At 41.6% G+C, this 27,034-nt stretch overlaps 1 protein-coding gene across 3 annotated transcripts in view; it reads left to right on the top strand.

Annotated features, from left to right (window-relative positions):
- rab31 (RAB31, member RAS oncogene family) overlaps window positions 1-27,034 on the top strand; it is a 115,429-nt gene that overhangs the window by 40,637 nt on the left and 47,758 nt on the right. For all 3 annotated transcript variants that reach the window (XR_011886098.1, XM_072258939.1, XM_072258947.1), the window contains exons 4-6: window positions 17,958-18,029; window positions 26,274-26,380; window positions 26,826-26,935. Coding sequence is in view for 2 of the 3 variants with exons in the window: in XM_072258939.1 (XP_072115040.1) it covers window positions 17,958-18,029; window positions 26,274-26,380; window positions 26,826-26,935 (289 nt within the window). In the remaining variant the exon portion in view is untranslated. The remainder of the gene's footprint in view (window positions 1-17,957; window positions 18,030-26,273; window positions 26,381-26,825; window positions 26,936-27,034) is intronic.

Genomic DNA, 27,034 nt, shown 5'->3' with positions numbered 1-27,034 from the left:
TTAACTCATGGCAAACCCCCTCATACAATTCCCTCCAGTACAAACAAGTTTCTCTGCTGCTTAAAAAGCAATTGAAAGGCCAAATGCTGTAAATCTGAAATAAAATTGAAAAGGTTGAAAATACTCAGTGTGTTTGTCAAGCCTGTGATATCTTGTCAAACATCTGTCAACTAGCCTCTGTCTTTTGGATCAGACCAAGAATCTGCTATCACTTTTTAGTCAACCTCTTGTCCTTGGGATATAAGAGTTGTGAGTGGCTGATGAGGCCATTGTGTGGTTTGCAGACTGTCCCGCTGATGGGGACAGGTAGGGTGGATGGAGACAGGTAGGCTGGGTGGGTATTTTATGAGGAGGTCCAGTTTTGCCTCTTATGCAGGGCTTCTTCCCTCTCAGGATGCATGGATGTTCCTTCTCCACTTTGAACAGTTATGGGCTAGCATTTCCCAAGAGTTAAAGGGGATTTGCATCTATTCAAGGAGTGTTTGAGTGCATCCTGGAATTTTGAAAACTACCTGCCCAGTATTCATACAAATATAAGTGGCTGTTGACTGATGGCTTGTTTGCCTGATCTTTGTGTGAGGCTCCACACAAAGTATCTGACCTGGATGCTTCACATTTTGGTATGGCAATGGCCCTACCCAAAACTCTGAAAAAATTGCAGAGTTGTGGACACACTGTTCAGTCCATTATGAAAACCAGCCTCCCCTCCCTGAACTCAGTCTACACTTCCCGCTGCCTCGAAAACAACCACTATGATCAAAGTCCCTTCCCACCCCAGTCCTTCTCCCTTCTCTCTCTTTCCGTAGGGCAGAAGATGCAAAAGAAATTGAAAAGATGCACCTACGTACAGCTTTGATTCCTGCTGTAGTAAATAAGACTCTTGAACAAATTTCTTGTGTGACAAGGATGAACTCTTAATCGCTCCATCTACTGTGTCATGGCCATTGCATTTTAATTGTCTACTTGCAAAGACCTTCTCTGTACCTGTGACACTATAATCTGCATTCTGTTGTTGCTCTTTCTTTCTACTACTTTGATGTACTTGTATTTTGAAATGATCTTTATGGATGGCTTGCAAAGCAAAGATTTTCACTGTATCTTGGTACACGTGACAATAATAAATTGTCAGTTCAATAATCCATGTCACCAAAGCTTATAATAGAGTGCTTAGTAGACCAGCATCTTGGCTCTAGGTGTGCTAACTGATTGGAGACAATGGTAAGTTTCTTCATCAATCTTTGTCTTTGCTGATAAGAGGCTGCCAAGATATGGACAGCTATCTTCATTATACGGAGAATTGTGGTAGAGTCCCTAGTGTGGTTTAGTACTGGAGGGACAGGTTTGTAGAAGGCCATTGTTTTCCAGGTGTTTAGGCAATGCTATTATTTGAAAGAGTCAACAATGAATCAAAGTTCAAAGTTTGAAGTAACTTTATTAAAGTATGCATTTGCCACCATATAGTACCCTGAGATTAATTTTCTTACAGGCATTAGCCAACCACCAAATGTGCCCACATACCAACATTGTCTGTGAACTATAAGTTGAAGACTGAGTTTGGAGTGATCTTGGTTCTGGAGTGTTGACGTTGAACATTGAATAATTTCCCATTCATCCTGTAAATTAATTCCGCTCCAGAGGGGAGCTTGTTGAGGAAGATTTGAGGAGAGAGTATGTGTGATGATAACCTCGTCAGAATCCAGTCCGCACTAGACTTGGACTCTGGTGGACTTGTTGGTTAGGATTACAGCTTGCATGTAGCAAAAATGGCATAAAATCAAGTTTTTCAGGGCATTAAAATTTGAGAATGATTTTCCTTCACCCCTCATGATTGGCAGCAAACTTCTTTTACTCGAGACATGATGTTTCCAGTCCAAGAAGCTAAGTGTCTCTTTGCAGATGCTAATTATGGTGGAACTCGAGGAACAGGGACCCAGTATACATTGTATTAAATAGAAAAGATGATGAGGGAAAGTCAGAGACCAGGAGAAATTTGATCCAAAAGGAAGACTGCAGGTTGGTTGCAGGGATGTAGGGGAGGTTCTTCACATGGTAAAGGTCACTTTAGACTTTCTAAGTCCAATCATCTGGTATAGAAACACCAACTCATTCTTCCCAGGACTGGCAGTCTCATGCTCACATGCATTCACACCCATTGCTTGGTATCATTTCATGCCTCACTATTTCATTTCCTTCAGTGTAATGTAAGTTATAAGACCATGAGATATAGGAGCAGAATTGGGCCATTTGGCCTGTGGAATCTGCTCTGCCATTTCATCATGGCTGATCCATTTTCCCTATCAGCTCCAATCTCCAGCCTTCTGCCTGTATCACTGATCAAGAATCTATCAACCTCTGCCTTAAATATACCGAATGACTTGGCCTTCACAGCTGCCTGTGGCAATGAATTCCACAGAATCTCTACTCTCTTGCTAAAGAAATTCCTCCTCATCTCCATTCTAAAAGGACACCCCTCTATTCTGAGGCTGTCGCCTGGTCTTGGACTCCCCTACCATAGGAAACATCCTCTCCGCCTTCACTCCATCAAGGCTTTTTCAACATTTGATAGGCTTCACTGTGGTCACTCCTCATTCTTCTGAATTCCAGTGAGTACAGGCTCAGAGCCATCAAACACTCTTCACATGACAAGCATTTCAATCCCAGAATAATTTTTTTAAAACTTCCTTTGAACCCTTTCTAATGCCTGCACATCCTTTCTTAGATAAGGGGCCTAGAACTGCTCACAATACTCCAAGTGAGGCCTCACCATTGCTTTCTAAATCCTCAATATTGTATCCTTCCTTTTATACTCTAGTTTTCTTGAAATGAATGCTAACATCACATTTGCCTTTCTCACCACAGACTCAACCTGCACATTAACCTTTAGGAATACTGCACAAGGACACCCAAGTACATTTACATCTCAGAATTTTGAATTTTCTCTCCATTTCGAAAATGGTCTACACTTTTATGTCTTCTACCAAAGTCCATGACTATGCACTTCCTGATGCGGTATTCCATCTGCCACTTCTTTCCCCATTCTCCTAATCTAAGTCCTTCAGGAAACCATGCTGATTAAGGCCTATTTTATCAAGTACCTGCAAGTATCCTGAAACCACATCCTTGATTTATGCATCTGTGGTAAGGAACTTGCATACTCCAAAGGCCAAGGATTAGACTTTGGAGTCCAACATCTTCCCAACCACTGAGGTCAGACTAACTGGCCTAGATTTCCTTTCTTTTTTCTGCCTCTCTCCTTTGAAGAGTAAAGTGACATTTGCTATTCCTCCAGTAATGAATTGGTTTACTCCGGTACACCAGTAATATTTATGATGAATATAACAAAAGTTTAACATTATGATGTTATAAAACAGCAATTTGCGTACACTTGTATAAGTCTGTACTCTTCCACTTTCGTAGACCATCTCCCTGATACATCATCCCACCAGAGAGGTAGAGGCAGGCTGCTCCTACCCATGCTGAGTTGCTTTTACTCAACATCCTTGCCCTTTGAAATATGCAAGTTCCTTACCATAGATGCTCTTGCTGTACCTGTTTAGGCAAAAATGGGTATTAGGGTACAAGGTAGTATGTACGTAGGTACTAAATGGGAAGGGAGAAACTAGAGCAACACACATAGAAGTTGCCGATGAACGCAGCAGGCCAGGCAGCATCTCTAGGAAGAGGTGCCGTCGACGTTTCAGGCCGAGACCCTTCGTCAGGGTCTCGGCCTGAAACGTCGACGGCACCTCTTCCTAGAGATGTTGCCTGGCCTGCTGCGTTCACCAGCAACTTTTATGTGTGTTGCTTGAATTTCCAGTATCTGCAGAATTCCTGTTGTTTGAGGGAGAAACTAGAGATGCTTTGCTCAGAGCCCTTTTCATCATCAGTCCTTTGAAGCCTCTCTTCAGCTGCTAGCGATGAGCTGAAAGCCAGCTTACAGCAGGCAATTGACCAATTACTGACTAAGGTTGTGATGTCCATCCCTATTGTGCACACTGTTGGTGTCCTCATGTAATTCCACATTTGGTATATTTGGACAATGTTCTCCTCCAATCTTGCTGCAAGTGTGTACAGGTGAGTTATTTGCCTAGGAACTTTTCAATGTACTTTATTCTTTACTACTGCACACATCACATTTCATCCTTGTAATGTTCTTTTCAGAAGTAGGGCTGAATATAGATTTTGCTTTGTCATCATCACACTTGCTCAACTTTTTTTGGCTGGGAAGCTGAAAACAAGATGGCACAATGGCTAAAGAATCTTCTACTGATGTGCTTCAAAGAAACCAATTCAGCCACTCAGACTCATCTGCTCTCTGCTAACACAATGAGAAGCTGAAAATCTCCCCAATCCTAGTTAGGACAGGCAACTGAAAGCTCAGTCACTTTCTTTTTCCTCGGTGAGGGAGCCTCAAACTAGAGAGCATAGATTTAAGGTGAGAGGAGAAAGATTTAAAGAGATCTAAGGGGCAAGCTTTTCATCCAGAGGGTGGTAGATGATGAACTGAGTTGCCAGAGGAAGTGGCAATGGTGGATATAATTACATCTTTTAATATTTGTCCAGGTGCAAAGATGAGAAAGATTCAGAGGGATATGGGCTAAATGCAGGCAAATGGGGTCTTAGGCAGCATTGATTGAAGAATCTATTTCTATGCTGTAGAACTCTGACTCTTATCAGAAGGGTTTGACACTTAGTAAAGGTGAAGAAGGCAGTAGAAGAATCAATGGTGGAGAAACCAGTGTCTAGGGCTGAGGAAGCTGAAGATGGATTCTGTGATTGGGGACGAGTGAGTGGAAGTCAAGGACATTTGGGGTCCATAGGTAGGAATGGTGGCTGATGGTCAGCATGGATTCAATAGGCTGAGGTGCCTGTTTCCATGCTACGTGAATTTGAGATTCTATGATACCATCTCAGGGTGTTGTAACCTGGAGCAAGTGGCGGAGCAAGTGAGTTGAGGTTGTTGGAGGAAATGAATTCTGAAGTGAGAACTTAAAAATGGCATCCACTCTGCATCAGTCAGAGCAGGACAATGGCTAAATAGATGGTGTGAGTCAGGACCGAGCAGCAGAGCTCGGAAGTGCTGTACTTTACACAGAGTGAAGTCCATTCAGTTTGGTAACATCAGATTAATTGGACCATGAGACATCTTGTTATCTATTCTGATAATCAGAGGAACAGAATTAGCTTCTGCACCATAGTGGTGGGCAAACTGAGTGTGTGTGTTGCTCAGCTTATTCCAGTTTTACAGTGTGGGAACAGACAATTCAACCCTTCCAGTCCAGTGGGCACCCATCCATATTAATGCCATCTTGGTCCACAGCCACCTCTTTGAGGTGATACTACCACAGAAGATGGTGGAGACCAGGTCATTAAATATATTCAGGAAGAAGACAGGTATTTTTCTTAATTCTAATGGTACCAAGGGATATGGGGTGATGGCAGGAAGAAGGCAGTGAACTGGATGATGGCATTGATGGTGGAATAGTCTGAAAGGGAGGAAGAGCCGCCTTCTGCTATTTTCCACATTTTGTTGAATGTGGAGCTAATGGGTTCTGGACATGTGCCTGTATTGAACATAGACCAAAGAACAGCACAGCTCAGGAACAGGCTCTTCAGCTCAATGTCTGTGTGAGGCATGGTGCCAATTTAAACTAATCTCTTTTGCCTATCACTCCTTGTGTAGAAAAAACTTGCCTTGCACAGCTCCTCTAAATTTATCCCCCTCTCGCCTGAAAGCTATGGCCTCTAGTATTTGACATTCCACTCTGAGGGAGAAAAGATTCTGACTATCTACCCTGACGATGCCCCTCATAATTTTATTATGTCTCCCCTCAGTCTCTGACACTCCAGAGCAAGCAATCCAAGTTCATCCAGTATCTCCTTGTAGCTAATGTTGAGAGTGCGCTGTTTGTATACATATTATTGCCTGGTATTGTGAGGAGGTTAGAGACACATGTTGGGCATAAGGGTGCAGGCTGCAGAACATAACTCATGATCAAAGAGAAAAGAAAGCAGGCAGGGAATGTTACAGATTTGGCGAAGCATCAGAAAAAGCTGGATTTTTTTTTCTGTTGTCGACCTTGATAAAATACACTGGTCACGATATTAACCAGTAAAGAAAATAAGTTTTTCTCAACAGGAAAGTGAGTCATTGCTGTCGCCCAAAGAACCACAGGCAGTTGGGAATGAGTTTTCCCTTCACCATTTGAAAACTTTTATGTCCAACAACAATATTTGTATGTCAATTGCTAAAGATGGGGTATGGAAGCAGACCAAGGCAACCGAAAGGCCAAATGAGTTCAAAAGCTGGGTCGTTAATCCATATCCTTATTTGTGATCCGTTAAGCATTTTCATCTTTTTCTGTCTGTGAGAGCAGGCTGATTTACAGATCCTGGATTCTGGATGAAAGGAATGAAAACATATAATGAAAAACATTCAAGAATTTTTACTGTCTGTGATTAAACCCAGAACAGACTGTGCATTTCATTTCCCAGGTTATTAAGAAACATGTCTCTGACATGACAGTATGGAATCCAATATTAGTAAACTGTTAACTCCTGGCCTTGGTGCTCATGATGTCATGGTACTTGTGGTTCTTGAGGGGAGGAAAAATAGCTTGAACAGACTTTATTTTGAACCTACTGTAATTTTTAAAAATCTGTGTGCCTGTCCTGAAAATTCAACAATAGCTTCCATCCACAAAGCATCTTTAAGTAAAATCTATGTTCTTTAAGTCAACAAAATGTGACACTTGTCCTGAAGAGGAGTTAGCAGATGAGATAATCAAATGCTTTGTTAGGAGACAGAAATGCTAAAGGGTAGAGGAATAGAATTCCAGAGCTTAGGGTTGAGAGAGATGTAGGTTTAAGGACAAAAGAGACTGCAGATGCTAGAGTTTGGAGCACAAAACAGAACACTAGTAGAACTCAGTGGATTACAGTAATTGGCAACTGTGAAGGGAAAAGGAGTAAGCTGAAGCTTTGAGTTGAGAATCTGTATGACACTGAGAGCTAAGAGGAAATATTGCCAGCAGTACAGAGAGGTGTGGGATAGGACATGGAATAAGATTTAGGATAGGGGAAGACTTGTCCTTTTGGGGGAGTGATTAAAAACCAAATTGGACAGAACTGGCAGAGACAGAGAAAAAAGAAAGCTTGTAGAACTGGCAGAGGCCCTTGAGGATTGGAGAGATGAAGTCAATGAGGGGTTGGAAGCCAAAGGTGAGAGAGTTGAAACTGAAATATTACTGGACCAGGAAAGGACATTGATCAGTGAGCACAAGGTGATTGGTGAACACCTTCTAGGTTAGTATTCTTGTGGCTATGTCTCAGATGGACCACCATTTATAAAGGCAGCAAGCAAGGAGTACTGGAATATTTAGGTCAAGAGGTAAGAATAAGATAGATGAGGAACTCAGCAGCTGATGAACTCTAATAGCAAGAGTAAAAGGATGTTGATGGCAGTTATATACAGGGCTCCCAACAGTGGCTGGGAGGTGGACCACAGATTTCAACAGGAAATAGAAAAGGCAAGTCAAAAGGGCAATGTTATGGTAGTCAGGGGAGATTTTAATATGCAGCTTGATTGAGGAAAATCAGGTTGGGAATGGATCTCAAGAGAGTGAGTTTGTTGAATGCCTAAGCAATAACTTTTTAGAGCAGTTTGTCATTGAGTCTACTGGGGGATAATATACTAGATTGAGTGTTGTGTAATGAACCAGAGGTGATTAGGGAGCTTAAGGTAAAAGAACCCTTAGGAACCAGTGATCACAATATGATTGTGTTCAACTTGAAATGTGATAGGGAGAAAGTAAAGTCTGATGTAGCAGTATTTCAGTGGAGTAAAGGAAATTACAATGGTATGGAAAGAAGTTGGCCAACGTAAACTGGAACGAGATGCTGGCAGGGATGACAGCAGAGCAGCAATGGCGTGTGTTTCTGGGAAAATTGAGGAAGGTGCAGGACATGTGTATTCCAAAAATGAATAAGTACTAAAATAGTACAACTGTGGCTGACAAGGAAAGTCAAAGCTTTTGTAAAAGCAAAAGAAAGAGCAAAAATTAGTGGGAAGATAGAGGACTGGGAAGTTTTTAAAAACCTACAGACAGCAGCTAAAAAAAAAATCATTAGAAGGGAAAAGATGAAATATGAAAGCAAGCTAGCAAATACCAAAGTGGATAGTAAAAGTCTTTTTCCAAGTATGTTAAAAATAAAAGAGAAATGAGAATGGATATAGGACTGCTAGAAAATGAAGCAGGAGAAATAATAACGGGGGACAACGAGATGGCTGCTGAACTAAATGAGTATTTTGCATCAGTCTTCACTGCGGAAGACACTAGTAGTATGCCTGATGTTGTCGTGTGTGAAGGAAGAGAAGTGGGTGCGATTACTGTTACAAGTGAGAAGGTGCTCAAAAAGCTGAATGACCTAAAGGTAAGTCACCCGGACCAGAGGATCTGCATCCTAGGGTCTGAAAGAGGTGGCGTTTGAGATTGTGGTGGTATTAGAAATGATCTTTCAAAAATAATTGGGTTGTGGCCTGGTGCCAGAGGACTGGAAAATTGCAAATGTTACTCCACTCTTTAAGAAAGGAGGAAGGCAGCAGAAAAGAAATTATAGACCAGTTGGCTTGACCTCAGTGGTTGGGAAGATGTTGGAGTCAATTGTTAAGGATGAGGTGATGGAGTACTTGGTCACACAGGAAAAGATAGTACAAAGTCAGCATGGTTTCCTTCAGGAAAAACCCCGCCTGACGAATCTGTTGGAATTTTTTGAGAAGATTGCAAGTAGGATAGATAAGGGGGATGCAACGGATGTTGTATATTTGGACTTTCAGAAGGCCTTTTACAAGGCGCCACACATGAGGCTGCTTGCCAAGTTCAGAGCCCATGGCATTACAGGAAAGTTACTAACATGGTTAGAGGATTGGCTGATTGGTAGGAGACAGTGAGTGAGTGGGAAAAAAAGGATCCTTTTCTAGTTGGCTGCCAGTGACTAGTTGTGTTCCGCGGGGGTCGGTGTTGGGACCATTTCTTTTTATGCTATATATAAATGATTTAGATGATAGAATAGATGGCTTTGTTGCCACGTTTGCAGACGTTACGAAGACTTGTGGAGGGGCAGGTAGTGTTGAGGAAACAAGTAATATGTAGAAGGACTTAGACAAATTAGGAGAATGGGCAAGAAAGTGGCAAATGAAATACAATGTTGGAAAATGAATGGTCATGCACTTTGGTAGTAGAAATAAATGTGCGGTCTATTTTCTAAACGGGGAGAAAATCCAGGAATCTGAGATGCAGAAGGACTTGGGAGTCCTTGTGCAGTACACCCTACAGGTTAACTTGCAGGTTGAGTCGGTGGTGAGGAAGGCAAATGCCATGTTAACATTCATTTCAAGAGGTCTAGGATACAAGAGCAAGGATATATTGCTGAGGCTTTATAAGGCACTGGTGAGGCCTCACCTTGAGTATTGTGAACAGTTTTGGGCCCCTCATCTTAGAAAAGATGTGCTATCATTGGAGAGGGTACAGAGAAGGTTCACAAGGATGATTCTAGGAATGAAAGGGTTATCATCATACGAGGAATGTTTGATGGGTCTGGGTCTGTACTCGCTGGAATTCTGAAGGATGAGGAGGGATCTCATTGAAACCTTTCGAATGTTGATTGGCCTAGACGGAGTAAATGTGGAAAGGACGCTTCCCATGGTGGGAGATTCTAGGACAAGAGGGCACTGCCTCGGGATAGAGGGGCATCCATTCAAAACAGATGCGGAGAAATATCTTTAGCCAAAGGGTGGCGAATTTGTGGAATTTGTTATCACATGCAGCTGTGGAGGCCAGGTTGTTGGTGTATTTAAGACAGAGATGATAAGTTCTTGATTGGACATGGCATCAAAGGTTATGAGGAGAAGGCCGAGAACTGGGATTGAGGAGGAGAAAAAAAAGGATCAGCCATGATTGAATGGCGGAGCAGACTCGATGGGCCAGATGGGCTAATTCTGCTCCTATATCTTATTGTCTAATAGGGAAGACATTACTAAAACAGATGCATGCAACCTCAGCGATTGGAATTGTTATTGGTCCAACACTGATCTGTATTAAATGCTCCTCCAAGATTGTGAACGGTCTGCCTCAGCACAACATTGCCAGGGAGATGATGGAATAAGGAACAGGGGACAGTGGAGGACCAAACACAATAGATTTGGTCTTCCCAGTTTTCAGTTAGAAGTTGTTTTTCCGTTTCCTATGTATCTGACAAGCAAAGTTGGAAGTCAGAACAAGACTAAGGTTGTGGGATTGAGTAAAGTATCATTAAAGTACATGTGGAATCTGAAATGTATGTAACGGTCTTTGCCCCATTGACCCCCGTTGCCTAGGGTGAATAGCCGTTGACCCCGCCAAACAGTGCAATTGCTTTGGTGCGGATAAGGTGTGAGTCGCCCAATGATCAGCCACGACACAAATATGAAACAATATACAAAGTGCGAGTAAAGAATTATACTTTATAGCAAATTTTTGGTGATGGGTTAGTAGAAAGAACTACAAGAAAAGGCACCACATAAGTAACTTATCAGTCTTGTGCACATAATATTTTAGTACGTTGGAGCTCACGCCTCCGATTCCATCCACAACATCCTTCCGAGACTCCGGCCACCCTCCGAACCCCCGAGGTACGGTATCTGCCACTCTGGAACCACTGTCCGTTCCTCACACATCTGTCCTTTCTGCTCGCCTCCCGAAAAAGCCCGCGCTCCTCAACTCAGCACACATATACAAGATAACAGAACATGACTTCCATTGGCTAACAAATGAATACAATTTCTATCATCACACTGTATAACCCAAACATTGCAGTTACAGAGAACCCCTTGCTCAGCAGTTAACATTATGAGAAGCCATTTTGGTAATAAGCGATCAACAGTTAACAGTCCATCTTGTATACTGAGAGCCCTACGTGTAGTTCAATTATATTGCCACAAGACAGTTGAGGTCTGGGGGTGGTTGGATGTACAAGATTAGGATACTGATGAAACAAGAAAGAATATCAAGTTGCATTCTTTACTAATATGCCTGTACTCATGATAGTAAAAGGTGGCTTCCATGAGTTCTGTTTATCTTGTACTATTACCTGCACGCATAGTTGTGTGTGCCCAGTTTTATGATCACTGCCTCCTTATTCTGGATTATAAAGGTGACCAGAATACCTTTTCTAATCAAAGGCCACCAAGTAAACAGGCCAGAAGTACAGAGGCTGAAATAACCTGGTTGAATTTACTTCAAGGTTGTGTTAAAACACCAATGAGGGCAGGAAGTGCTGGAAACTCCCTTTTAAGTTGAGAGGGAAATGAGTTAAAAGGGACCTGAGGGGCAACTCTTTCACACAAAGTGTAGTGCATTTATGGAACAAGCTGTCAGAGAAAGTAGTTGAGGCAGGAACATTAACATTTTAAATATATTTGGATAAGTATATGGTTAGGAAAGGTTTAGAACGAAATGGGCCAAACGCGGGCAAATGGCACTAGTTTAGCTGGGCACCTTGGTCGGCATGGACTAGTTGGGCCGAAAGGCCAATTTCTGTGCTGTACTACTCTGACTCTATCACTCAGCAGGCCAGGAAGCATCGGTGGAAAGAGAAACAGTTAATGTTTCAGGTCCAGGACCTTTCATCCAATGAAATAGCAATTGTTTCTCTTTCCACAGATGGTATCGAACTTACTAAGTGCTTCCAGCACTTTCTGTTTTTCTTTCAGATTTCCAGCATCTGCAGCTTATTTGATTTTTATTCATGTTAAAAACGAAAACCAAAATGATGACAATCAACAGTAATAGGTAACAGTAATCAGCAGGTCTATTTAGTTTTAAGTCAACAATTTTCTATGTTAATTGATGACAGATGTAAAACTGCAAAGTAGAATTCAAAACACATGCACAGTCCCTGAAATATGTGGAAGGTGGAACCCTGTCAATATAAAATCAACTAATATTGACTGAATGAATTTGCCTGAATTTTCATCCACAATATATGAAACTGTATTGGATTCCATCTTCTAGTCAATCTAGTGGTTATATTTTCTGTGAGTTTTGTTTCTTCTTCATATTTAAAGGAAATTCCATGTCTTCAGTAATAATCAGCCAAATCTTAAAAACATAGCTGATTTTCGGACAGTTGGTGTTATTCGACACTCTGCCAAAAAAATCCATGAATCACTTTGTATTTTTACATGGGTGAGCGAGAGTGTTAGAGTACATATAAAACATAGACTTCGTCTGTGTTTTTTGGATGAACTGTGGACATCAGCGTCAGTTGTGAAATGTGGTCTTTTATAATATGCTTTCTGTGTTTTCACTGTCTGGGATTTCAAACGCTGCCGGAATCTGCTGGAAGACAACTGCCTTTTTGAAGGGTTTAATATTTGTCGAGTAATCTGCAGAGTGGTGGGGTGAATTGTAGTGCTATTTTCAGTTCACAAGACTCAAAGTCAAAGTGGAGTTGCAATGAAAACCTTATTTGCAGCAGCATGGCAGGCATATAAACAACTTTTACCAAGATCTTAAATAAACATAATACTAATCTGTACTGTTTAGTCTTGTACCGGTCGGTTTAAGAACTGAATGGTTGAAGGAAAGTAGCTAGTCTGAGCAACACTCAGAAAATGGTGAAGGAGCTCAACAAGTCAGTCAGAATCTAAGGAGGGGAATAAACAGCTTGACTTTTTGGGCCAAGACCCTTCATCAAGGCAGGAAAGGAAGGGGGTAATCAGCAAGAACCTAGTGGTGTAGGACTTTAGCAGACATCCCACCTCTCCCGGAACTTCCGGGAGTCTCCTGCATATTAATAGTGGCTCCCTGATGCCCACAAATTATATACAATATCACGGAAATCAATTACTTGAGAGCGAGCGAGAGAAAAGCAAGAGAGAGCGTGAGAGAGAAAGCAAGAGAGAGCATGCCAGCAAGAGCGAAGGCGAACGAGAGCGCGAGAGAGAGCGGGCAAGGGAGAGCGAAAGCAAGTGAGAGAGCGAGCGAGAGGGAAAGCAAGCGAGAGCGCTTGAGAGCGCGCGAGCGACCACGAGAGAGAGAGCGTGCACCATTGTAGAGTGTTCCAGAAAGATATAAAACGTACGTCAGCCCAGACTACACTAAAGTGTACCCCTGCCTAATAGGGGTCAAAATAATGACAGTGTTGCTTGCTGCACTGTTTGCGACAGTGACTTTTCTATTGCCCATGGTGGGTTAAGACTGTAAAAGACATGTTGAGGTGAGTTTAACAGGTGTCATTTGTTCATTAGCATAGCTAACGTTATTTAAACTAGCTGGCTAGCTGCTAAGGAGCAACTCTATTGCAGACATCCCACCTCTCCCGGAAGTCCCCCGCAAATTGATGGTGCTACCTCCCTGAAATGAGTTTTTGCAGGGTGGGATGTCTGCTTTAGACTTCCATGCCTCCTTTCGACTTCCATGCCTCCTGTCTGACCTGGATAGTGGGGACCTTTGATAGGTGTCAGCTGTTTGCTTGAGGCCACTTCCTGTAGATATTAATGATGGGGAGGGTTGTCCTGTGATGTTTTGGTTGAGTCTGCTACCAGAGCTGTGAGTGGTCTACTCTGGTCCAGTGATTAATTGTTTCAACTTAAACTTCAGGGAAGAATTTTGTTATGACAGGATTTTCACTGGTGGAAATTTGGACTCAAAACCAGTGCTGCCAGCATATCACACAAAATGCTGGAGGAACTCAGCAGTTCAGGCAACATCTCTGGGGGGAAATAAACAGTTGACATTCCAGCCCAAGACCTTTCATCAGGACTCATTCCATAGATGTTGCCAGACTGCTGAGTTCCACCAGCATTTTGCATGTGTTGCTCAAGATTTCCAGTATCTTCAGAACCTCCTGTGCCTCTGTCAGCATATCACGCCAAAAGCAAATTCTGAGCTTCTCTATAATCACACAATAGTTTCACAGCTAATTTTATCCAAAGTGTACATGTGGGAAAATCCTGGAAGCTCAAATGACCACGTTAGAGCCCTTGTGAATGAGGCACATCTTTTGGCAGAATCAGTTGAGACTCCCAGAGCCTTGAAATAAAAATGGGAATTGTGGAAAATACTCAGCAGGTCAGGTAATGCTTCATGTTGATGGTTTTAATATAACTGGGACAAATCAGAGGTTAAGGAAGGACTTACATTATACCAGCTTGGACAACTTGGAGAGAACCTGAACTTGCAGTTTCAAGTTCCTGGGTGTTAACATCTCTGAGGATCTATCCTGGACCCAACATTGATGCAAAGAAAGCGTGACTGGCTATATTTCATTTAGAGTTTGAGGAGAATTGGAATGTCTCAAATTTCTATAGATGTACTGTGGAGAGCATTCTAACTAGTTGCATCACCATCTGGTATTGAGGGGCCACTGCACAGGATCAGAAAAAGCTGCAGGAAGTTATAAATTTAGGCAGCTCCTTCATGGGCGCTAGCCTCCCCAGCATTCAGGACACCTTCAAAAGCTGATGCCTCAAAAAAAAAAGGCATCCATCATTAAGGACCCCCATCCCCTCGGGACAGGTCCCATTCTCATTGCTACCATCGCGGAGGTGGTACAGGAGCCTAAAGACAAATAGTCGACGTTTCAGGAACAGCTTCTTCCCTCCACCATCAGATTTCTTCAGCATTTTTTCCTTTTCTCTTTTGTACTAATTATTTTGTTTTTATGTATACTTAAAGTAATTTATAATTTTTATTACTAGGTATTGCAATGTACTGCTGCTGCAAAACAACAAATTTCACAACATACGCTGGTGATATTAAACCTGATTCTGATTCTGATTCTGAACAATTCTCACAGAGGTTCTGTGTGAAGAAGAGTTTAGTGCAGTGGGGAAATTGTGCAAACCACCACATGATGACCTATTACTAGGGTATCAGAGTTGCTGATTCTGACCGAGATAATACTGATTAAAAAAAAAATAATTTTAGATTGAGAGTTCAATCAATGAGAGAGGGTCAGCATCTTTAAATTTTTCAGTGTTATCATTTCAGAAGATCTGTCCTGGGTTCAGCAGATCCTTATTACAAAAAAAAACAGCGGCGCCTCTACTTTCTTAGAAGTTTGTGAAGATTCAGCATCTCATCTAGAACTTTGACAAATGTCTATAGATGTCTGGTGGAGAGTATATTGACTGATTGCATCACAGCCTGGTATGGAAACACCAGTTCCCTTGAATGGAAAAGCCTGCAAAGAGTAGTGGATACAGCCCAGTCCATCATGGGTAAAACCCTCCCCACCATTGAGCACATCTACGTGGAGAGCTGTCTCAGGAAAACACCATCCATCATCAAGGATCGCCACCATCTAGGTCATGTTCTTTTCTCACTTCTGCCATCAGGAAGAAGGTGCAGGAACCTCAGGACTCACCACCACCAGGTTCAAGAACAGCAATTACCCCTCAACCATTAGGCTGTTGGGGATAACTTTACTCAACTTCACTTGAACCATCACTGAACTGTTCCCACAACCTACAGGCTCAACTTTTTTTATTATTATAATTATTATTTCTTTTTTTCTCCTCTTTATTTTTGTATTTGCCCAGTTTGTTGCTTTTTTTTTACATTGGCTATTGTCCATTTGTTGGTTGCGGTCTTTCATTGATTGTGTTGTGTTTCTTGTATTTACTGTGATTGCCCTCAAGAAAATTAATCTCAGATGACATATATATATTTTGAACATAAAACCCAGGAAAGCCTGGGTTATTTCGCTCACGTTACAATTAGAACGGGCTGCACCAGAAAGTAACTGATTCTCTCTCTTTGCTCTTTGCTTTCATGTTTACATGAAACCATGCACTTTAGCAACACCAGTACCAGTCCAGATGAAGGGTCTAACCCCAAAATGTCACCTGTCCATCTCCCTTCACGGATGCTGCCTGGCAAGCTGAATTCCTCCAACAGTTTGTTTGTTACCACAGTACCATATCCTGGTAATGCAGACACCTGCTACCAGTATAAGCTGTGGGTCAGTCTGTCTTCCAGTACGGTAATGGTCAGCTTCATCAGTGTTCACTTCCCTTTTCCCTTTCAGACATTGTTTTCATTCTGTGTAGTGGGCAAATTGGTTCTTTAAGTTTGTATAGCCAAGGGTAGCAATGAGGACAAACTCTCACTACGTATTAAATGCTCCCAATGGCCTGTGCCTGAAATAGCAGGCACCTCTAAAAACCAAGTCCAACTCCTGGCCTTCACGTGTGACTTAGCTACTTAGCCTGGCTGAACTGTTTCTACTGACAGGCGAAGGGGCAAAGGTAGGCTACTGGTGTCTCGAAACCAGTCGCTCTGGGCAGATGGGGCTGGTTGGCAGTGATGGCAGCTGCTCTAGGAGAAGGAAAACTCTGGTCTCAAACTTCCGCTGCTTTACAGCTATACCCACTCATGGGGAGGGCTTTGGGAGTAAACCTTGAGGGAAAAATTTGGAGCTAGAATCCCTAAGGCAGTCCTACAGTGAGTTCAACATGAACTGACAACTCCTGTAACACTGTTGGTATCAAATTGTATAAGTCTCTGCCGTTCCTTTGGGTTCATCAGATGCATGGAGAGAGGGAGCTTGCTGCATGGGCAACAGCTTGCTGTCCGTATCGTACTGCCCAGGCTTGCGTATCTAGACAGCTAGGACCCAACATCCGTGGTTGACTCTGACCGATGCTGGCCTCACTCAGTGGGCAAATTGGCCCAGAAGGGTCATTCTTCTCACCACCACTGTTTTTTGCAGCATCACCTCAACCACTGTACGGGACAGGGTGAGGGGCTTTTCACCTGAATGTGGGACATAGGCATTACTGGTGAGCAGCTATCAATGCTCATGAAAAGATGACTGTAAAATTCCACCATAAAGTGCTGTAGTTGGTTGATGAAGTTACATCCACCCTGTTGGGTAGGAAGTTCTGTGATTTAGACCGTTGGATTGTTTCAGTTCCTCTGTGGTATATTTGTTCCAGGCAAGAATTTGCAACACATCTCATTGAGCATATCAGCTAGTACACCATCAAACAACAGGAATTCTGCAAATGCTGCACGTTCTTTTTATTCAATAGATGGGCACAACTTCCACTTCTGGGAGGAATATGGTTCAACAGAGTTGAGGAATTTACATTGTCAGCAGAAATCTATGACATCATTGACCAACAGTTTCATTGGAATTTCAGATCAGAGTTCAGCTTTCAGTTTGGAGTTAGAAGTTGATGATCTGCATCTGGTTTACAAAAGCACAGTGAATGTCATTCCTCCACATGCTGAGTTTCAGTGATCGAGTCAAGGCCTCAAAATGTATAATTTTCTTGCAGTTCTTTGATGCCATGTTCTGCTTTGACAAAAGGCAGTCATGCTTGATATTTTGTTCTGGATTAATAGATTATACAGGTCTGAAACGGACCCTTCACCCTACCATGTCCAAGCTGATATTTTTGTCCATCTATACTAATCTCATTTGCCCATATTGGAACAGTATTCTTTTGTGCATCTTTCAGAGGCATCGTTATCAAGCATGTTTCAATTTGAGGCTGTGATGATGCCTAGACTAGTATAAATAACCGGTTATCAGTGGTAAATGCATTTTGATAGTAATATAACAGCATCTAAATGTTTGACTGAATTGAACTGCTGTGGTGATTTTTGTGGATTGGGCACACCCAGGGAGTATCTTAATGATCTTTAACCATGTTGGTAAATTGGCTCTTGCCATGGGAAGACGCAGTGCTTTCTTGCACTGCATCTGGGCATAAAATATATGCAAACAAGGTAAGTGAGTTCAATTTGCCTAATTTTATATCTATTTGTTAGTCAGTGAGCCTCATAGGTTTTCAGCTGTATAAATATGTGTATAAAACTAGTTGGCCTTTAGGAATACTGTTATAAATTAAGAAGTTGTGATTTGGTAAATACATGTTTAATTCTCTGCCTTTTCTTTCCCACTAGTTCCATTCACTGGCTCCAATGTATTACCGTGGATCGGCTGCAGCTGTTATAGTTTACGATATCACCAATGAGGTAAAAGTCCAGCTCTGCAAAACCTGTTTTAGACTTAGAGAAAGCAGTTTATCTGACTATAAGTGTTAGGAAGTATTTGTGTAGTAGCTGATCGCTTGCCTCCATGAGAAAGGAACTTTCCAACATCACAGGTCTAGGTTGTTATGAAACAACATCTTCAGTTAAGCTTTTAGTTTTGTTCACTTTATAACAGATTTTTTTTTTGCACTGCCCCTTCTCCGGCTTTAACTAGTGTTCAGCTGGATAACAGATTGAAAGATATCTGTGGCTTGCCATAGAGCCTTGAGCTGAAATCAGCAAAATCTCATTGCCTTATAGATCATATAAAAATATGATATTTGATAGTTACCAAGAAGAGTAGGCAGGAGGTGAAATTGGTGGTGTTACTTCTTGTAGCTGAATAGTTTGATAATGGTTTTGGTTTATTATTGTCACATGTACCAAGACACAGTGAAAATTTTGTCTTGCATACTGCTTATACAGATCAAACCATTACACGGTGCATTAAGGTAAAACAATAACAATGCAGAATAAAGTGTAAAAGCTACAGATAGCATGCAAGGTCAGTAAATGATGTGTAAGCTCATAATGAGGTAGATTGCGAGGTCAAGAACCCATCTCATTGTACAAGACACACATTCAAGAGTGTGATAACAGTGCAATGGGAGAGGGGAGAAGAGAGAATGTCCAGAGTGCATGGGGTCTTTGATTATGCTGGCTGCTTTACTTTAGCAAGAAGCATAGACAAAGTCCATGGAAGGGAGGCTGGGGTAAAGTTAATACTCAGCACCTTTGCTTGGATAAGGAGATAGCATTCTAACACAGTCCTGTGCAGTTATAACCCACTTTTATAACTAAGTGGCTTGGCAAGATGTAAGTTGAGATACTTCCACTAGTGGAGATGTGCGAACGAAGGGGCATAACTACAAAGCGAGTTTCTGGTCATTTAAGACTGAGAAGTGTAGATTTCTTCTCTGAGGATGGTGAATCTCTGGAATTCTCTGCCCCTGAAAGTGGTGGAGACCAGATCATTAGATATATATTAAGGCAGAGGTTGATAAATATTTGGAAGATTAAGGAATTGAGGGTTATTGGAAACTGTCACAGAAGATGAGTTGAAGCCAGCGTAGATCAGCCATGATCATAATGAGTGACAGGGTAGACTTAAGAAACCTGGCGGCCACCTCCTGGTCCTGCTTCATTTTGTTGTGTTTGGATCATCATCTTCATTTGGAGTTATGAAAACTGAAAGTGGGAATGTTTGTCAGTAAAATAGTCAGTTCATTTTGAGAAATTGGTGGTGAATCTTGAAAGAAATGTTGTGCAGAAGACACGAGGTTCTGCAAAAAGTGGAATCCGGAGAAACACACACAAAATGCGGGAGGAACTCAGCAGGTCAGGCAGCATCTATGGAGAGAAATAAACAGTTGACATTTTGGGTCAAGACTCTTCAGCAGGAATGGAAAGGAAGGGGACAGCAGTCAGAATAAGGTAAGAGTGGGGAAGAAGTACAACTATCAGGTGATTGTTGAGAGCAGGCAAGTGACAATGTGAGTGGGGCAGGGGTAAGATCGGCAAAGCTGGCAGGTGATTGGTGGAAGAGTTTACAGCTTGTATCTGACATTAAAGAACTGTTCTCCCCTGCAATAATAAAATGGACAATAGTAATACATCACTCATTTGTTCTTGAGAGCACTAACAGAAGAAAAAATTCTGAAGCACAGACCAGTATTTAAGTCACAGCTGTGTCAATGATGTAAGAATGGTTGTATTTCTGACTTTCTTATAGCTTTGCTAAATCTGAGCAGGGTCTGACTTCACCCTTCCCACCTCTGTCAAATTCTGATGCACAATCAGTCTGATTGGTAGGCAGAAGATCCATGGGGAAGCCAAGGTCTCAGATAACCTGGTGGAACAGGGTGGCTGAGTGTTAATGTAAGAGCAATTTTCGGAGCCTGCCTTTGAACGGTGCCTTCCTATCAACTTGAACAAGGACACTCTGGCCCCTCTGAACATCAACTGCTTTGAATTTCTTACAGCTTGATGTACACTCAGCTTTTGTTTAACCAAATTGGAACTCAGATGTTCTACCTTGCCCATTCCTTGCTAATTCTCTTGTCTGCCCATATCCCCATGAAGCCTCGCTGCATTCTTCTCACATTGCCACCGGCCTAGCATCATTAGCAAACTATCACACGTTATCCCCTTACAGGAACCTTTAATATAGATTATCAACAGTCAGCTCCTAATACCTGTCCATCTGGCGTTCCATTTGTAACAGGCTCCCAGTCCACCAATAAAATGATTCATTTCCACCTTATTTTCCATCAGTAGCTTGTTAGGAATTGCTCACAGTTCTAGACAATAGTTAGATGTTCCTTTTACAGATATGATTTGCCCCAATTAATAAATGATGAACATTCTTGAAATGATCACACTGTTGAGTACGAGGTAACTGCGTAATTTGAATAACCCAGTTTCCTGGCTTACTACTGAACAGACAGACTTTCCTTTGGTCTGTGAAATTCTTCTATTGCCTTGTTAAAATTATTATGTATATTTCATATGGTTAATTACCTCTTTCCAACTATGCTTGACATATTCAAGAGTAAATGATTCATAATTGAACTGATATTTATACCTAAGTTGTTGCAGAGTAATTAACTTTAAGGTAAATGGGAAAGAAAACGGTCTGATATCCCAACAAGGAAATAAGTGACTTGAGAAACACACTGATTATGTGATTAATATCTGTCTTTTCTGGCTGTTATGATGAGTAAAGGCAAAGAGCTCAGTTAACGGTGGTATGGAACTATCATACAGTACAGTAACAATTCCTTTAGCCCAATACTTTATTCACTACCTAATTTAATCTTAATTTTGTCTTTTTCATTTCCATTAGCCCCAGCTACCATCCATACGGGCCACCTTGTGTTCCTGTTCCTCAAGTATACTAGGGGAAGTTTATCTACCACCCATCATGTTTTCATAAGGTTTTCACATGAGAAACTTTATGAAGGTAGCACCAGGGATCTCTGAAGCTTTCAGGTATCAATGCTAAATGCTTTGCTCCTGTAAGCTCTACCATATCTGCTAATCTTTACAGACATAAGTTGTTAATAAGGATATTCCTTAAAATCTCCAGGAACAGATCAACACAAGATGAGAAAATCTCAGTGATGGAACAAATCTTTGAAATAACTAAATAGAGAGTTTGTGAACTTAGTCTTTTTTTTAAAAAAAGGATTGAAGAACAGATCACTTCTTTAGTCAAGTGAAGTTTATCGTTATTTAACTATATACATTGTATATAATGTATATAGAAACAAGACAGCATTTCTCTGAACCAGGGTGTAAAGCACAGTAGTACACATAACGCACAATAAATTATGAAGGTAAGGATAAAATCTACAGGTGAATCACACATAAATAACGAACTAATGTGCACTAATGAGGTACAGGACAGATTAACCAGTGACACTTTGAATATGATGCAGCAGGGAGTTCAAAGGCCTAATGGCCTGGTGGGCGGGGGGGGGGGGGGAGCTGTTTCTCATCCTGACCGTTCTTGTTTGATTGTAGAAAGTCAAAGAGGAGGCAGGCAGGATTGGTGGGATCCTTAATAACACTAAGGGCCCTGTGTATGTAGCACTCCTGATAAATGTTCCCGATGTATGATAGGGAGAACCCTATGATCCTCTCAACTGTTCTCACTGTCCTTTGTAGGGACTTCTAGTCTGAAGCTGGACTGCTCCCACACCAGATGGAGATGTAACTTGCCGGGACACTTTCAATGGTGCTCCTGTAAAACACAGTTAAGATTGAGGGGTGGGGGTGGACCCTTGTTTGCCTCAATCTTCTTGGGAAGTGGAGGCACTACTTGCCTTCTTGTTCAAGGAGGTGATATTAAGGGACCAGGTGAGGTCATCTGTGATGTGAACTCTCCGGAACTTGGTGCACCTTCAGAAGTTTCCAAGCAGGTGTGAAAGGAAGGATAAAAGTCCAGAATTGATTGCAAAGCTTCAAAGAGAGAGATTCTGAACAGTGCCCCTTTGCTCCGTTGTGATGTAAGGTGTATATAAAGTAAAACATTGTAAACTCAAACTGGAGTTGCTTCAGAGCAGCACCAATAAGAAAGGCTAAATGGAAGGTTAAAATGTTAAAACTTCTGAAGAGCCAAACTGGGTATAAATCTTCAATGTAGCAACTGACAAAGAATGTTTTCACAGCTGCAGGAAGCATCATATATTTCAGAGTTAATGGAAAGAGACCATGGTTTGGATTTTGAGATAATGTTGGATCTATCTGTTCAGTCTCGAGGGAAAATGTTTGTTTAGCATATTTCAGAGTGCAGTTTGGTGTAATTTTAAAGAAAGAACATAGCTTTCTGCTGTTGAGACCTAGGTATCAAATTGGGGTCATTGAGACAGATGCTCCAGCCTGCAGCTAATAGGACAGGAAAAAGTTACAGAAGAACTCAGCAAGTCAGGTAACATCTATGGAGGGGAATAAACATGTGACCTTTTAAGCCAAGACCCTTCATCAGGACAAAAAGGTACATTATGATTAGGTTTGCCATTATGATACATTATGATTAGGTTTGGCTGAATACATTCACACAACAACACCTTGACAAACATCACTGGTAGACTGCTTAGTGTGATGCTACTTTAATTCTTGGAGCAAAAACTCAGATGTTGGAAATCTAATTCAAAAACAAAATTAGTTTCAGAGAGCCCAGCTTCATCAATGGGGAGTGAAATAGACTCGGAGTTTCAGGTGAATGGCCCTTCAGCAGAATTGGAAAATTTAAGGGGAAAATAAAGGTTAATTTTAAGTTGGTACCTGGTGATAGAGATTTGTCTATTGGACAGAAATCAAAGTGTGGGAATAAACAACACACAGCAAAGTTGCTGGTGAAAGGTCCTGACGAAGGGTCTCGGCCTGAAACGTCGACTGCACCTCTTCCTAGAGATGCTGCCTGGCCTGCTGCGTTCACCAGCAACTTTGATGTGTGTTGCGTTAATTTTAAGTTTCAGGTTGAGAGAAGAGTGTAATCAAAGTTAAAATTACTTTAAAAACCAGCATTTGGAGATCAGGAGGGAGAGAAGTGAATTGAAACAAATAGTGCCACAACATTGGTTGGTCAGAAGGTAAAAATGAAACAGGAGATTGGCAGAAATTGATACATTCAATATTAAAGTCTCAAAGACTGCGATGGTGATGACCCAATTTTCTGGCATACCACTGAACACAGACAGAGTTCACTTTAGTCTGTGAACTTCTGTTACTTTGTTAAATTATTATGTATATTACTTGTGGTTAATTATATTTCTTTGTAACAACTCTTTGTAACCATTCTTTGTAATTCAATGTTGGAAAGCCCCTTGAATTTTTGCTGGGTATCATTGGAACAATGCAGAGGTCAGAATGGTTTAATGTGACAGATGAAGATCAAGGTCATTCATGCCGACTGAAAACTTGTTAGAGACAAACTCATTACAGTATTAGATCCTGGCCTGTGCTTTCTGCACCACCTCTTCAATCTCCATTTGCTCATCACTAAACCCCATTCAGTGCTAGTTTCTCAAATGTTCCATAGTGTTGTTAATACAATGTGCCAGGGTGAGCTGTTGTGAGGCCCCAGGTTTGTTCATTCTATTTGCTTCACTTACAGCGATTGCAGGAGAAAAGGGAAAATAATGTTATGGGTCTGCAGGTTGTTCAAATATGCACCAATGCAGAGCATACATTGCCGAACATACATTGGTGAAGGACAAGCAGCAGGGGAGGGAAACCCATTGGTATAATTCAGGAGATAATTAAAACCCATCTCTGGGACACACAGGGTTCTGCAGATGCTGGAAATCTTGAACATTGCACACAAAGTACTGGAGGAACTCAGCCAGTCATGCAGTATCTATGGAGAAGAATAAACAGTCATTGTTTCAGGCTGAGGCTCTGGGCTGGTGAGGAAGGAGGTAGAAGCAGGAATAAGAAGGTGAGGAGAGGGAGAGGAGTACGAACTGACAGGTGATAGGTAAGATCAGGTGAGGTGGAAGGTGGGTGGGTGGGGGAGGGAGGAGTGATGTGAGAAGCTGGGTGGAGAGGTAATGGACTGAAGAAGGATAAATATGAAAGCAGATGACAGTGGACCGTGGAATAAAGGGAAGGAGATGGAGATCTAGAAGGAGGTCATGCAGGGATAGGAGAGAGGGAGTGAGACAGGTACCAGAATGGGAGAACACAAAAAAGGTTGAGGGGGGTGGGAAATGGGGGGAGTGGTTACTGGACATTAGAGAAATTGAGGTTCATGCCATCAGATTGGAAACCACCCAGATAAAATAGAAGGCATTTGGCCCTGTTGTGGCGATAGAGCTGACTGTGGATGGACACGTCAGTACCTCGGAGTGGTGTAAGATAAGTTAGAGGGGAAATTTGCTAAAGGTTGCAGCTGATGCATTTATAGGGTGTGGTGTCTGTATTAAAGTTACTATAACATAGATGGCGAAAGATCCCATTTTGGGGAGTGATTGATACCTCTTGCAGAGAGAAGGCAAAGACTGGATGTCAAATTGCCTCTTTCTACAGTGCTGTGTCTGGTTCCAAGTGATAGAGAATTGTCTTGATGTGCTGTGAAATGAGGATGAAACAGTGAGAGAAAAGAAAGAGAGGGTTATGGCTTGAAAGTGTTCCCAAATCCATATTTTCCTGTAAACAGCAGGAGAATATGGAATTTCTTCTTCTTAAGCCCATCATCCGTACTGGAGCATAGACCACGGACAGCAGCTCACCAGAGTCCTCTCTCCTGGGCTAGCCTTTCGAGTTTTTCTAGTTGTAGCCCAAGTTTTTGGTGCATCATTCCTCTCTCAGGGATGAAGTTTGTGGAGCTTTTGTTGCCGGTTCTGTAACACTGAGTTTTTACGGGATGGGGTTGCTAGCTCCATGCCCAGCTCTCCTTTTGCAGCCAGGCTTAGAACTGTTTAATGGCAGAATTGAATGGAATTTAGTAGAGCTTAAAAGAAGTCAAGAAGAAAGGCAGAAAAAAGAAACAAATTATTTTCAGATAATGCCTGATGAAATCTAGTTTTCAGCACCCTGAGTATAGTGTTTGCTGGACCAGTGTAACGTGTGTCCCAAGATCTCAAGCAGCAATCTTTCGATGCGGAATGTTTTCTATTTCTGACTGCACTTGGGGTCAGAAAGAACAAAACGGTCACGTGCAACATTCCTGATTTAGAGATGGTCCAGATGTTCAGCTCCAGGCAGAGAAAATAAATCTTTTATCTCTTCCAGCCACAGGGCCACCCTGTTGTGAAGAGGGTGTCTGTCATAGTTCAGCAATCTGTCTGCTCCTGTTCTGGTGCCTGTTATGGTGAGAAGTTTCAATTTGGAGGATGGAAGCTCATTTGATGATTTACCATTTTACATGACAACCTCTGGTTAACCAGTTGTAGGAGTATTGCATATCAAGGTCTACCCTCAGGAGCCACAGAGTAAATCAGTTTTAGCCTATTGAGCTTGTTAACTATTATGTATTATATTAATCCCGTTTATCAGCACTTGGCAATTCAAGTGCTCGTGTGGATGCCTCTTAAACCTTTTCGAGTACCTGCTTCCCCTGCCTAACCACTGAGCATCTTCCAGATTACAACCATTCTCTGGGTTAAAAAAAACAGCAACAAAAGGTTACTCCTTGAAATTCGAAAATTTGAAAGGAAATGGTGGCTTGCTTACAGTGATCTGAAGGGTAAAAGATAGCAGAGGAAACTTTGTGGAATGCAGTGGTAGAATAGATGTTATGTAACTGGACTCATTCTAAAGAAGCCCGGACTAACGATGGTTATAAAGCAGTTGGTGCTGTGAAATGCATTGGTGCTATGCAGCAGTGAGTTATCACAGACCACAATTAAGTGAAGAAGGTAAAGAGTGACCATGAAAGTGGAGGGGGAAAATGTTTGGAGAAAAATCAGTACCACATCTCACTGGAAATTACTATAGTGTACAGCATATAAATAAACAAATGGACAAGGAAATCTGGAAAAAAGTTCCAAACTGGGCAGGAAATAGACTTCAGCAGAGATGGTTTTCAGGAGTTCTATGTGCATACATCACAATTTACATCATTAGAACCTGCCATTTCAGCTCAATTTGTCATCTTTTTAAATTTCTAAACCAAACTACTGAATTGTGAGGGTGCAACCTTTAACTTCATGCTCCATCAAGTTACATATTTTCTCTCAGGAATCATTCTACACTTTGAAGAAATGGGTAAAGGAACTGAAGGAACATGGGCCTGAGGACATTGTGGTTGCGATTGCTGGAAACAAGTGTGACCTAGCTGACATGAGGTTGGTATCTGTACTGCAAAATCGAGGTTGCTTTAAATGAGAATATAATTATTTTTGTCCTTTGGTATCATAGTATTGTGTCTGTGTAAAATACTGATGTTACTTTGGTTTGTTCTTTGCTATTCTGCCAATATGCAGTATTAATTGTTTTGCAAATTGTAGTGAATTGTTCATGTGATAAATGAAGTGATGCCAGTAATCTTCACTGTAACAGGCCACCATTCAGTGCAAGGTAGGTACAACATCGTGTGGTCACAGTTAGAAAGAAAAATCACTCCTTATGTGTGAATGAGTAATAGCCGGTATCAGAAAATTTTCATTTCACAGTGTGTGGTTGCTAATTAGGTGAATTACTTGTTCTTCAACCTCAGAGCTCAAGATGTTGTTATTTATAATCTCTCCCTTGCTAATCAGTGTGACTAATGATGTTCACTTACTCTTCCAGAGAGGTCACAGTGAAGGACGCCCTAGAATATGTTAAATTCATAAACGCGATTTTTGTTGAAACAAGTGCAAAGAATGCCATTAATGTTGCTGAGCTGTTTGAAAGAATCAGTAAGTTATTTCTTTATTTACAATTAAGTCATTGGTTAAGAACATTATCATCTGGGCTGCAGTCCTGCCACTAGTGCCTTATACAAAGAAAATGTGCAA

This window comes from Mobula birostris, chromosome 1 (genome assembly GCF_030028105.1).
Source record: "Mobula birostris isolate sMobBir1 chromosome 1, sMobBir1.hap1, whole genome shotgun sequence".
Taxonomy (NCBI): Eukaryota; Metazoa; Chordata; class Chondrichthyes; order Myliobatiformes; family Myliobatidae; genus Mobula; species Mobula birostris.
The sequence above is the reverse complement of the archived record's forward strand: the minus strand, read 5'-3'. Positions and strand labels throughout refer to the sequence as shown.